The 13,772-nt window shown below is 36.5% G+C and overlaps 1 protein-coding gene across 2 annotated transcripts in view; it reads left to right on the forward strand.

Annotated features, from left to right (window-relative positions):
• Positions 1–13,772, forward strand: part of LOC150076165 (dolichyl-diphosphooligosaccharide--protein glycosyltransferase subunit 1) — a 184,023-nt gene that overhangs the window by 113,871 nt on the left and 56,380 nt on the right. For both annotated transcript variants that reach the window (XM_090388201.1, XM_090388200.1), the window contains one exon: positions 1,861–1,960. In XM_090388201.1, coding sequence (XP_090244327.1) covers positions 1,861–1,960 — 100 coding nt within the window. The remainder of the gene's footprint in view (positions 1–1,860; positions 1,961–13,772) is intronic.

Below are 13,772 nucleotides of genomic sequence, written 5' to 3' on the forward strand. Positions count from 1 at the left end.
TTGAAAAAAAAGTTCTTACATTGGGATAATGTGGGTGACAGGTTGGTGAGACAAGACCGCCCCTAGACAAAGCCATGCTGTGATTGAAGTAAAATTGCATGCCTATCCAAAAGGCGCCTCCGTAGCCAGGTGGGAAGGAGCAGCAGTGCGTAGCACACGCTTCTTGATTAAACCGGGGTTCGAGCCCGTCACCACCAAATACGGAGGATGCGGAAAAGGTCTGGGAATGACCCCCGCATATCCCGGAGCAATATGGCCTTAGTTGCTAATGCTCCTAAAAAAAAAAAAAAAAACCAAAAAAAAAAAAAAAAAAGCCTATCCAAATGGTCTTGCATTACTTCTTTAACCAGTGGTTCCATTATTTTCCCTGGAACAGACGCTTAGCTGACAGGCCTGTAATTACTCATGTTGCCCTTTTAACCCATTTATGAATTTAGGATATATTCACACTTCTCCAGTCCATAGGGACCTCCCCTTAATCTTGCCGGCCTTGACTTTATCCCTTTCGGATGCTACCATGGCTTATAGGGGGAACCCTGGATACAGCAGTCAAAGCAAAAACACCTTGACCTTGTTAGTTTGAATCATAAAAATACCCATGTACTGGGTAGTGTTATGATGCACACTATCACCATAATGCTACCCTGCATAAATTTGTTATTTTGTTGTTATTTGGTTTTTTTTTTAGGAGCATTAGCAACTAAGGCCATATTGCTCCGAGAATATGCGGTGGTCATTCCCTGACCTTTCCGCATCCTCCGTATTTGGTGGTGACGGGCTCGAACTCCGGTCTAATCAAGAAACGTCTGCTACGCAGTGCTGCTCCTTCCCACCTGGCTACGGAGGCGCCCGCATAAATTTGTGACTTGTGGTTCTTTAACTTTCATTTTTCAAGCATTTCTCTTGCTCACTCACCTTATATATGAATATAAGGTGAGTGACACTGAAGCCATTTTCATTTTAATATTGAAAAAAAAGTTCTTACATTGGGATAATGTGGGTGACAGGTTGGTGAGACAAGACCGCCCCTAGACAAAGCCATGCTGTGATTGAAGTAAAATTGCATGCCTATCCAAATGGTCTTGCATTACTTCTTTAACCAGTGGTTCCATTATTTTCCCTGGAACAGACGCTTAGCTGACAGGCCTGTAATTACTCATGTTGCCCTTTTAACCCATTTATGAATTTAGGATATATTCACACTTCTCCAGTCCATAGGGACCTCCCCTTAATCTTGCCGGCCTTGACTTTATCCCTTTCGGATGCTACCATGGCTTATAGGGGGAACCCTGGATACAGCAGTCAAAGCAAAAACACCTTGACCTTGTTAGTTTGAATCATAAAAATACCCATGTACTGGGTAGTGTTATGATGCACACTATCACCATAATGCTACCCTGCATAAATTTGTTATTTTGTTATTTGGTTTTTTTTTTAGGAGCATTAGCAACTAAGGCCATATTGCTCCGAGAATATGCGGTGGTCATTCCCTGACCTTTCCGCATCCTCCGTATTTGGTGGTGACGGGCTCGAACTCCGGTCTAATCAAGAAGCGTCTGCTACGCAGTGCTGCTCCTTCCCACCTGGCTACGGAGGCGCCCGCATAAATTTGTGACTTGTGGTTCTTTAACTTTCATTTTTCAAGCATTTCTCTTGCTCACTCACCTTATATATGAATATAAGGTGAGTGACACTGAAGCCATTTTCATTTTAATATTGAAAAAAAAGTTCTTACATTGGGATAATGTGGTCTGTAGTAAGTAATAATATTTTTTGCTAATAATACAACATTAATTTATAGCTATTTGTTTCTTATAATACATTTATATGTGATATTTACTGTAGGCAATTCTTTTAAAGGTGATTACTATATTTTAAAAATGCGCTTTGTTGACCATGTGTTTGATGACAGCATTATTGATGATGCCACTGTCAAAATCATATTGCCAGAAGGAGCAACGTAAGATCAACCATATTATTTTGCTTTCTTTGTGGTTTTATAAAAATATATAAATCCTTTATTTTATAATTCTATTTTTATTTAATCTTATAAATTTTTGATCCAAGAAAATTTAAGAATACAGTAAATCCTCAATTTAATGGATGAAAAAAATGATTATCACCAGAGTACCGCTTCATAGTTTCTGTAAATTATCTTATAGTATGATGTGCATCAGCCAACAAAGTAATTAAAAGCTTGTTTTTTTATTGCTTAACTTTATTTAAAGGTTTCTAATACAGGCATATTAACCGTTTCAATTTTCAATTATGTGGGTTACAAATGATCTCAAACTTGATTTAACAGACATTCCCATTCCCCATGGTGGTCCATAAAATTGAGGGTTCACTATATATTAATTCAGTGGCTGATAAACTCTAATGAAAACCCCCTTATCTTAATTTTCAGAACTAGGGATAAAAAAAAAGCTGCAAATCACTGGAAAGTAGATATTTGTAGAAAATGAAAAAAAATAAATAAATAACTAGAATGATATCTAGTTGTAGGACACAGAATAAAAATAGGTTATATTTCTATTACATAAGACAAAATCAATTTTACAGTGGTATAAAAGTGACAACAGTGGTATTTCAGACACTCTTGACAGTGATTCTGAAATACAACTTTTTATAGATATGAATATTAAATACATTTTTATTAACTTTACAAAGGGTACTAGGAAAGTTTTGCAATACAGCTTTGTTTATTTAATTTTTTCAAAGTAATTTCCTCTACATTCAATACACCTCTCCATCCTCCGAAACCAATCTTTAAACCAGTTCTGCCAAGTTTCACTAGGGAGTAAAGCACACTCGTTGTCCCAAGCCCGTAGAAGGTCCTCATCACTGGAAAACCACCTCCCTTTTAGCTTCATTTTCACATGCGGGAACAGTGCAAAGTCGCAGGGAACAAGGTCTGGACTGTAGGGAGGGTGCTCGAGAAGTTTCAGTCCTGTCGTGGTCGAATATTCGGTGCAGGCTTTGGCGCGGTGAGCTGGAGCATTTTCGTGATGGAGGTACCAGGTGTCCATTCTTGACTTTGGCCGCAGGTTCTTCATAGATCCAATGACTTTAGGCAGGCATTGTTCAGTATACCACTTAGCTGTGACTGTCTTCTGCGTGTCCAAAACGACACGTTCCACAATTCCACTCGATTTGAAAAATACAGCTATCATTTTCTTCTTTACAGATCGGGATTTTCTGACAATTACGGGTGTGTCGTCATCATCAAAGACCCAAACTTTGTTTTGAGCCTTGGTCAGCAGATCGTAATAGTACAGCCAAGTCTCGTCACCTGTCACGATGTTGTTCACATACCGAGATTGTCCCTTATCAAACTTTTTTAACATCTCCCGGCACCAAGTCACACGTCGTGTCATCTGCTCTTCAGTCAGTTGATGCAGCACCCAGAGAGAACAAAGTTTCTTCACGTGCAAATGATCTTGCAGAATCAAACGAATTGCTGGTGCATTTAGGCCCAAAGTATCCTCTATCTGTTGGTAGGTCACTCGCCTGTTTTCGTCAAGCATTTTCCTCACACAGTAACGTTTTCCTCCGTAACTGACGTTCGTGGCCTTCCCGGCCTCTCAGAATCCTCCAGAGTGAAATTTCCCCTTTGGAATTCTCTATACCACCTGAATATCGTTGTACAATGTGGACAATCATCAGCTAGTGCAAGAGTCATTTCTTCTAAGCACTGGTCTATGGTTAAACCACGCACGAAATTATACCGCAAAACTGTCCTTATCTCATTTCGTGACCACGATGCCATCGCAAGCACTTTACACTCTCACTACTAATGAATAACTGAGCCCATCGACTTGGCGCGGCGGCTACTATGCACGTATGAACATGTCTCAATATGCAGCAACAAGCAGCTTCCTGTGATTCATTGTTGCGTCATATTGCAAAACTTTCCTAGTACCCTTTGTATTAACCTTTAATTAGTCTTTCTGGATCAAAGAGACCCAGACCAAATTTTAACCAATTTGTGCTATTCACTACCCTCTCCACACAGCTGAAACTCTCAGTAGTTGTCAATAAGTGTTTTCTTAGATTTCTCCATTTAAAATTCCAGAAATCTATATTACTTATCATGCAAACAGCAAAAATGTAAGATCAAGTATGAAATACTAATAAGCCTTTTTAATTATTCCCAAGAAAAACAGAGCATAATCCTCACTAATCAATGAGCTGCTGCATTTATTTTCATTTTTCCCACATTTATGTTCGGTGCACTAATTGTAGTGAATTGCTAATGGTAGCACATTTAGCATTAGTAGAGGCATATAATGCAAAATGCAAGCTTATATAGCATCAGGCGCCTTTCCTCAGTTTGAATTTATACCCCCTCAGGTGCAGAATCTGAGCAAAAGGAAGAATCCCATCAGCATTGAGCTTGCTCAAACTGTTCAAGGCCTTATACACCTCATTCAGATCACCTTGCAGGTGCCTAGTTTCCAGATGCTGCAATTTGTTGAACTTAAGCCTATTTTGATAACAGCAACCATTTGTTCCACTCACTGTACTCATTCTAGTAGCTCAACATCTTTCCTAAAATCAGGCCTCCAGACCTGTACACAGTACTCAAGGTGTGGCCTGACCATTATTTTATACAAGGGGATAACACCTCCTTATCCCTGCTAGAAAAATTCCTATATATCATTGACAAGACCCCTTGAGCTACTCTTACACCCTGTCTGCACTACTCAGAAAACTTCATATCTGACTGCACAATTACCCCCAGGTCTTTTTCATTCTCCACTACCCTGAATGTGATACCACACAGTTGGTATGTTACTCTAGGGTTACTGCTACCCATATGCAGTACTTTGCATTTGTCAATGTTAAAACTTCAGTTGCCACCTCTCAGCCTATCTGCTCAACTTTTCTAGTTCCTGTTGCAGTACCATACTGTCCTTACTGTCATTAGCAACCCTACCAACCTTCATATCGTCTGCAAATTTGGACATTAAGCCTGATATACGTTCATTGATATCACTGATAAATATACAAAACAACAATGGGCCCAACATGGATCCCCCCCTGGGGAACTCCACTAATAACATTAGTCCATGAAGAACAGTATCTCCATTGATTACAACTGTCTTCTCTCACTCATCCATCCTTTTATCCATTGTAGCAACTTGCCCTTAATGCCATAATGCTCCAGCTTGTACAGTAGTCTTCCATGTGCAACAGTATCAAAAGCTTTCCTGAAATCCAAGTAAAGTCAGTCCTCATATAACATGTGTTTACACTACACGAATTCAGTAATACACGATTTATAAATAGGAGAACGATATCGTATATAACACAAACTGAATTCACTTATGCACAATTCGCCTTTGTGTTTACAATATATCAGTGAAGGGGAAACACATTTCACCATAATAACGTAAAAACGCACTCAATTTCAGCTATTGGTATTATTGCAAATGCAATTAGATTGAGTTTACTCCAGTTTATAACAGATTCCACTAGCAGGAACGCAGCTGGAAATTGTTTTTATTGTTTTATGGTAGTAACCTCCAGAAATGTGCTTTAGTAAAATATGAGCTAGTGAGGTGTTCATAGTGTCTCTCTCGTATAGTGTGCCTTTATGGTGTTGTTTATTTAGTTGCTACATGCATGCAGCTTTGTTTATGTGTATCAAGTGTGCCTCCTCATTTTGTAATTGTGCTTTATTTCCTAAAAATGAGTAAAATACTTAAAAGGTGTGGAAAGGAAGCGTCCTGGTGAAGACACTACAAATTTAGAGAGAAAAAGGAAAGCAATATCGATAAACAGAGGCAGGCTGGGTCAAAAATTCTTACCTGGGAAAATTTGTAGTGGCCTCATACTAGCGTTTATGGCCAAAATCACACTGGCCACTGGCCCACCGGAGTTTCCCTGGTAAGACTTATGGCCAGTCCGCCTCTGTCGATAGAGAAAAAATATGAAATTGTGTAACGCTTTGAGCGAAATGAAAGACCATTTGATATTGCAAGTGCTACAGGCCTAAATGAAGCAACGCTGAGAATAATGAAGAATGCAGAGAAGATAAAAACAACTTTCATAGCAGGAACAACTCAAAGTGTAATTAAAATCCATTAGATTAAGACACAAAGAATTGGAAGAGATGGAATGGCTGTCATCTGTTTGGATAGAAAGTCAAACAAAAAAACAAGTTTGCTTACAATAGAAGCAAAAGCATTAGCAATATTTTATTACGTAATAGTCGTAATAAAATACTTACGTATTTCATTGCGATAATTTATTGTGTTTGGTAATGTTTTGGTTACAAATGTGTGTTCAATCTTGGGTGGTCGGCACCTAACCCTATTTTTCCCATAGTGCCTGTTTATATTGCACGATTTTGCATTGCACGAGGGTTTCTAGGAACATAACTATCATGCTATATGAGGACTGACTGTATATTATATCAAAATTATTTTTTGCATCCAGTTCCACTGTGACCACATAGTATCCAATCAAATTAGTCAGACAAGAAACCTTAACAAACCCATGCTGTCTGAAATATTACTGCAGTCTTGTCTAGGTGAATCCTGTATTACTTCTTTAACCAGTGACTCCATTATTTTCTCTGGAACAGAAGTCAAACTAAACAGGTCTATAATAATTATAATAATTATTGAGAGCCCCTTTGTGAATTGGGGATACAATTGCACATCTCCAGTCCATGGGAACCTCCCATGAATATAGATGCTCTCATAATTATGGCTAAGAGTTTGCTTGCTTCCCTTGCTGCCTCCTTCAATATAACTAGATAGATTCCATTTGCCCCAGGTGCCTTTTTATGTTTAACTTCAACAATTTTTCCTCCACTTTGCTCTCCGTTATTACAAAAACATTTAGCTCACTGCTTGAGTTTAGTAAACTTCTGTTCTCCCCTTCCTTACAGAATTCGTCATGTGTGAATGTAGATGTGAAATACTCATTGTTTGCCTGCTATCTGAGCACAATCATCAACAGTTGAACCACTATCATCAAGTGAACTAATCTGATTTATCCCCTTCCTTCCTTCCTTCTAAAGTTTACATAAGTAAAAAGTCTTTATGATATCAAAATTATTTTTTTGCATCCAGTTCCTTTGTGACCATATCATAGTATCCAATCAAATTGGTCAGACAAGACCCCCTTAACAAACCCATTCTGTGTCTGTGCTATAACTGTAGTCTTTTCTAGATGATCCTGCAGTGTTTATTTAACCCAGTGATTTTCAACCGGGGTGCCGTGGCACCTTAGGATACCGCAACAACATTCCTAGGGTGCCACATAATTTGGGTTTAAGTTACTTAAACTTATAAAATGGTGTACAGTATCTTTTTAATTTTGTGGTGATCTATAATTGATGTTTATTTAGTGCCTCTATATAAAGAATAAAATTATATACTGCATATATAAATATAATTTGTATTATGAAATGTAATTTTTATAATTATATTATTATAATAAATATATAACATATATTTTTTTAATATTATGTACACACACACACACACACACACACACACACACACACACACACACACACACACACACACACACACACAAAATCAGATCTAACAGGCAGAAAATTGAGTAGGGGTGCCGCCAAATAAAATAAATTACTTAGGGGTGCCGTTATTAAAAAAAAAGGTTGGAAACCACTGGAACCAGTGACTCCATTATTTTCCCCAGAACAGAAGTTAAAAAAAAATTAAAGACCTGTTCCCCTGAACAGGTCTGTAATTACAGTAATACCCCGAAGTTACGCGATAGGCGGGTCTGACGAAAATCGCGTAAGTCGGGGTACAACTTTGCATATAAATACATATAAATTTTGCTTAATTGGGACCAAGGACTAACAAAAACACTAGTTTTGAAGAAAAATATTAATAAAATTGCAGTTCTTTATACATATTAATACAAAATATGTATTAAAAAAACAAATGACTTACGTTAAAAAGTTATTTCGATGTCGATGGCTTCATAAAATCTAACAAATTCATCTGACGACACAGCGCGTTCTTTTTTTCACGCAGAATTTCTTCGTAGCAAGCGAATAATTTTTTTATTCCTTGCTTTGTAGCTATAACGCGTTCTTCGTTGGAGTCTGTTTTCTAAAAATTTTAAGCCCTTTACAATTGAGCCCTTTTCAATTTTCAACCTGTCAAGTTTGCAACTGTCATGTGCTTTTCGCCGTTGCTTCATTTAGGCCTGTAGCACGTGCAATGTCACATGGTCTTTCATTTCGCTCAAAGCGTTTCACAATTTCATATTTTTTCTCTATCGACAGAAGCGGACTGGCCATAAGCCTTACCGGGGAAACCCCAGTGGGCCAGTGTGATTTTGGCCATAAACCATAGTATGAGGCCACTATAAATTTTCCCCGGTAAGAATTTTTGACCCAGTCCGCCTCTGTTTATCGATAATTGCTTTTCTTTTTCTCTCTGAATCTGCAGTCTTCACCAGGACGCTTCCTTTTCACACCTTTTAATTAAGTATTTTACTCATTTTTAGGGAATAAAGCACAATTACAAAACGAGGAGGCACGCTGGATACGCATAAACAAAGCTGCGCGCATGTAGCAACTGAATAAACAACACCATAAAGGCAGAGATACGCTATTAACACCTCACATTTCTAGGGGTTACTACCATAAAACAATAAAAATCCAGTTGCGTTTCTGCTAGTGAAATCTGTTATAAACTGGTAGTAAACTCGATCTAATTGCATTTGCGATTATATCGATAGCTGGAATTGTGTTGGTTTTTACGTTATTATGGTGAAATGTGTTTCCCCTTCACTGATATAAAAAACATAAAAGAAGAAAAGTTGAATTTTGTTCATCTTTCGCTCTCATTCTCCGCCGTCGCACCGTATATCGATAACATATGAAAAACGACCTTGAAGATAGTGGGCGGCAGCGTTGCCAAACGAAAAAATCAAGAACCGCGTAACTCCGAGTTCGCGTAAGTCGGGGTAGCGTAAGTCGGGGTATTACTGTACTCATAATTACTGTAATCAGGCCCTTAGCCATGATTATGAGGATGCCTTCATAATCATGGCTAAAGGCCTGCTTACTTAATTTACTGCCTCCTTTAATGTAACTGTATAGGGCCCATCCACCCCAGGTGCCTTCTGTATTTTTAACTTCAGCAATTTCCCCTCCACTTTGCTCTTAGTTATTACAAAATTATTTAACTCCCTGTTAGAGTTTGAATAGCTTCTGGTCTCCACTTCCCTACAGAATTCCTCATGTGTGAATGTAGATGCAAATACTCATTCAGTTTTTCAGCTACCCGAGCAGAATCATCAATAGTTGAACCATCGATATCAGTAAACCAATCTGATTCATCCTCTTTCTTCTGGAGCAGGCCTGGGCAACCGTTTTTGTTCAGCTGGCCACACAAGACTAAGTCCATCCTGATTCAGACCACGCTACTGAAAGAATGGCAAATTTACCTAATAGTCATAACTTGTAACATAAAATAATAAAATTGCAACTGTTTTATTATAAATAAATCATAAAAATTATGAATTAAGAAATATTAAGAAATGATATAGTTGAAGCAGTAATATTGTCATATATCTAATCACTATTCATCAGATTCTAAAAATATATATTGTAATTTTGATAATTGTATAATTATAGAAACAAAGTTTATTAGAAAAAAAAATGTAACCAATTTACTTACAGTTAGTGAGATACTTGCGCTTGAGAATCTTTTACAAATTTTTCAAGGCTAGTGGGAATAGAAGTTGTGGCTACCCTCAAGTTGCTTTCTAAATGCATGTTTGTCAATCTTGATTTTGTTTTAGATTTGGTGAATTTCATTCTTGAAAATAGCTGATCACATTTATAGGTACTGCCAAAAATTGAAGCATGTTTTCTAGCAAATTTTATCATTCATGGAAAGCAGTTTAATGGAAGAGAGGCATAGAATTCCAATAGAGAAACATGTTGAAATTTCTGTTGAAGAAGATCATTGCTTTTAAGTTCAGTTAGTTCCATTTGCAGTTCTTTTCTCGCCCGATAAATATCTGCATTAAAAGCATATGAAAATAGTGTGAAATTTGTGTCTTTTGACAATTGTATACTTTGCCTTCGAAGTATGAATGATAGATATTACCACAGGTGATGATATTTTCAATGAACTAAAAGCATCCATGAAGAAATTTAATCTTTCTTTTGATAAGATTGAAAGTGTGACAACAGATGGGACTCCAGCAATGGTCAAAAATAAGGTGGGTCTTTTGACACAGATTTCACGGCTAATGATTCATCAGCATATGAAATATACTCAGAACTATTGTGATTGGCTAAAGTTGGAAAGTGGTAAGTGTCACCATCTCTAAGTTGTCTTTCTCAAAGCTGAAGTTTGGTTTGAAAAGCTTTTATATGGGCATAAAGTTCATGAACTAACTGATTTTTTACTTGTATTTTCTGATTTAGTTCGTTTAAATGAGACATGATATCAACAAGAAATGCAAGATCACATGTCCATTCAATACTTTCTAGTTCTGGAACAGATTTGCCTTTCATCTCCATAAAGATACAGACTTCTTCTCTAAGATTGTAAAAGTGCTGAAGCATTTTTCCTTTGCTTAGCCAATGAACTTCACAGTAATAGGCCAGTGTTCCATATTCATTATCAAGTTCTTCAAGGAATAGCTTGAACTGGCAGTGGTTGAGCCGCTTTGATTTTATAAATTTAATGGTTGAGACCACAACTTTCATCACATTTGCAAATTTAAGAGATTTAGCACACAAGTTCTCCTGGTGTATCAAACAGTGAAAAGAAGTAAAATCTTTTTCTTCCAAGTTGAGGAAATGTATTTCTGATTTTATTTTGGAATTTAGACCCACCTTATTTCCGACCATTGCTGGAGTCCCATCTGTTGACACACTTTCAAGCTTATCAAAAGAAAGGTTAAATTTCTTCATGGATGCTTTTAGTTCATTGAAAATATCATCACCTGATATCATGTGGTAATATCTATCATTCATACTTCGAAGGCAAAGTATTTCTTCAGTTTTAGAAAAAGCACTATCAATCCCACGAATAAAAATTGCCAGCTGGGCCATATCCGATATATCAGTGCTTTCATTGAGAGCCAACAAAAATGACTCAAATTTAGAAGCTAGCATTGCCAAGCTTTTTTTTTTTTTTCCTATCATCTGCAGAAATTTCCTCAAGCTAATGACATCAAACTCTTCATTCTTCTCTGGATACAAAATATTAACAACAGAGGTTAAGCTCCATGACAAATTCACCATCAGAGTACCTTTTTGAGTGCTTGGAAATTTTCTCTGATACAATATAACTTGCAAGCAAAATGTTGTCAGATAATTTTGCTTTTTTAAAAAGAATGTAGTCAGGCTCTTAGTCTGTTTCATCAATTTTTCTAGTTTCATCTTTCTAATTTCTTCTTGAAGTTTATGATATTCACTGTTTCGTATTATAACGATGCCTAATATTGTATTCCTTGAAGACAGAAACAGTTTCAGAACAGATTAAGCACATGGATTTGTTTTTTGATTCAATAAAAAAATAATCATTTGTCCACCGTTCTTGGAACACTCTCTTGTAGGATAGCTTTCTTTTGTTTGACAAAGACATTGTAAGGGTTATTGTTCATCAAAAATCAATGATCAAACTTATGAAGTAAACACAAACACAGTAACACAAACAAAAATATTATGACTCCAAGAGTCAGCAGGACCACAGTTGCTGGTCTAAACGTAGCTCATTTACCCGAGTTGCCAGTTAGTTCAAGTTTCCAAGAAATAAGTGAAATAAGTTCCTGTAATTAATTAATTACTTAAAAATAGTTCACAGCAAAGAAAGGCAAAAATATGAACAAAGTAAGATTTTTTTGGCTCCAACTGTGAATGAGTTGTCAGGGATATGAGGATAAACGTATCTAAAATAACGATTTGGACTTGTACATGTTAAAATTGCATCAAGTAGAATGGAGTCAATTTTGCCTAAATAGCTAACTTAATTTTATTTCATTTTAGGCATATATATGAATTAACATTATTATATTATTTATTTTATTTAACCAAACACTTATACTTCTACAAAATTATAAAATTATCTTTCATAGCAGAATTTACACTTTACAGTATTTTAAATATATTTTCTGTATCGGTTGCAGGTCACATGGAAGGTTGCCGCAGGCCAGATGTTGCCAGCGTGAATATAGTTGCACATATGTGCTTTAAATCTATCCAGTTTATTCTTTATTCTTTATGTTAATGTTTTTTGTACAATTCAGCAGGCAAAATAAATTTCTGTTTGTTTCAACTGCATCAAATTTGATTATCTTAACTATTGGTCCAATATTTTTGAGCAGTTGCTTAATGCCTTAGTGAGCCTACATTTTGACAATCTTTTTTTTAATGCTAAAAATGCAGATTTGTTTGAATTAGCAAGTCTGAAGTCACAGAATACAAAATCAAAGATGGCATTGCAGTGGACATCGCTTCAACTCAATAAGAACAGTAAAGCTGGGTGGTGGATTGGTTGCTTGTCTCCTTGCTGTAAAGCCTGGTTTCAAATCCTGTTGTGGGGGTTGCACTTTTCATTTATCTTATCTTTATGTATTTATTTTTGAACCTTTACTGTACCCCACTTTTGCATCTGACTTGTGTACCTCACAGAAGAACTCAGGCTCTAGGGAGTTTCTATATTAAGTGTATTCCTCCTTCAGATTTTGGCTGGGTGTTCAAAATGACAAAGCACAACTTTAATTTAAGGCTATATACAATTTATTTATTACACATGTTTACAGAAAGGAACTTGATCAATATTTAAGCACATATTACAACGTAATAACACTATCTATATGGTATGGATTAAATGGTCATGTTAATTTACATTCATGCACATCATTTTTTTTTTTTTTTTTACTACAAGGCTAATAGCACTTCCATGAAATTAATTTATGCTAACTTCTACAACGTAAATCAGATCCTTTCTTTAATGGATCAAATTCAGTGTCCACATTCAAATCTTTCTTTTTATACAATACTTCTTTCTTATTTGGAGATGCAAATGACAAACCTTCTCCAGCTAACTTTAACTTGATACAATCAACACCATCCTTCAACTAGCATTAATCTTATTAATCAGGTTTACACCAGCACTATACAACAAAACTCCTAACTTGGTCATTACATTACATCTGGATCAACATATGAAAGCATTTATCTCTATCATACCCTTTAATTTCCCCATCCAAAATTTCTTACTTTACATCCATTTATTCAATAGTAAATTCACCATATCTATCTATTCTCCATCCTTTACCATATTCCAACTACAATATTTTTCTCATCTACCTTTACAAGCATATACTTTATTGTATATATTCCCATATGACCTCCCTTAATTTATTCTCTTATCTTTGTTTCTATACTCCTTTATATTAGTTACGGAGTACTTATTATGCTATCTAGGCACTTATAATAACTGGCGGGATGTCTCCGTTAGGGCCTTCCATCTTTCTTTATTTAGGACTGCGATCCTCCTCCGTATAGCGCAACACCTTACAGCTTCCAGGGAAATATCGTGCGAACTGTAGGACTGCTACACAGCTTTTGGGATCTGCTACTCTGCCTGCCGGATACGCTTCTTCTGCTCCAGGGCTGCTACTTCTATTCCAGGCCTGCTATATTCTTTCTGAATTTACAATTTGTCTTCCAAGATCTTCCTGGGTATCATAGCCTACAGCGGTGGACTTGGTCATCTGTGAGAATTTTTCTTTCTCATTTCACTAAA

The sequence above is a fragment of the Mastigoproctus giganteus genome, chromosome 13, assembly GCF_048544385.1.
Source record: "Mastigoproctus giganteus isolate SK-2022 chromosome 13, ASM4854438v1, whole genome shotgun sequence".
In the NCBI taxonomy this organism is placed as follows: domain Eukaryota; kingdom Metazoa; phylum Arthropoda; class Arachnida; order Uropygi; family Thelyphonidae; genus Mastigoproctus; species Mastigoproctus giganteus.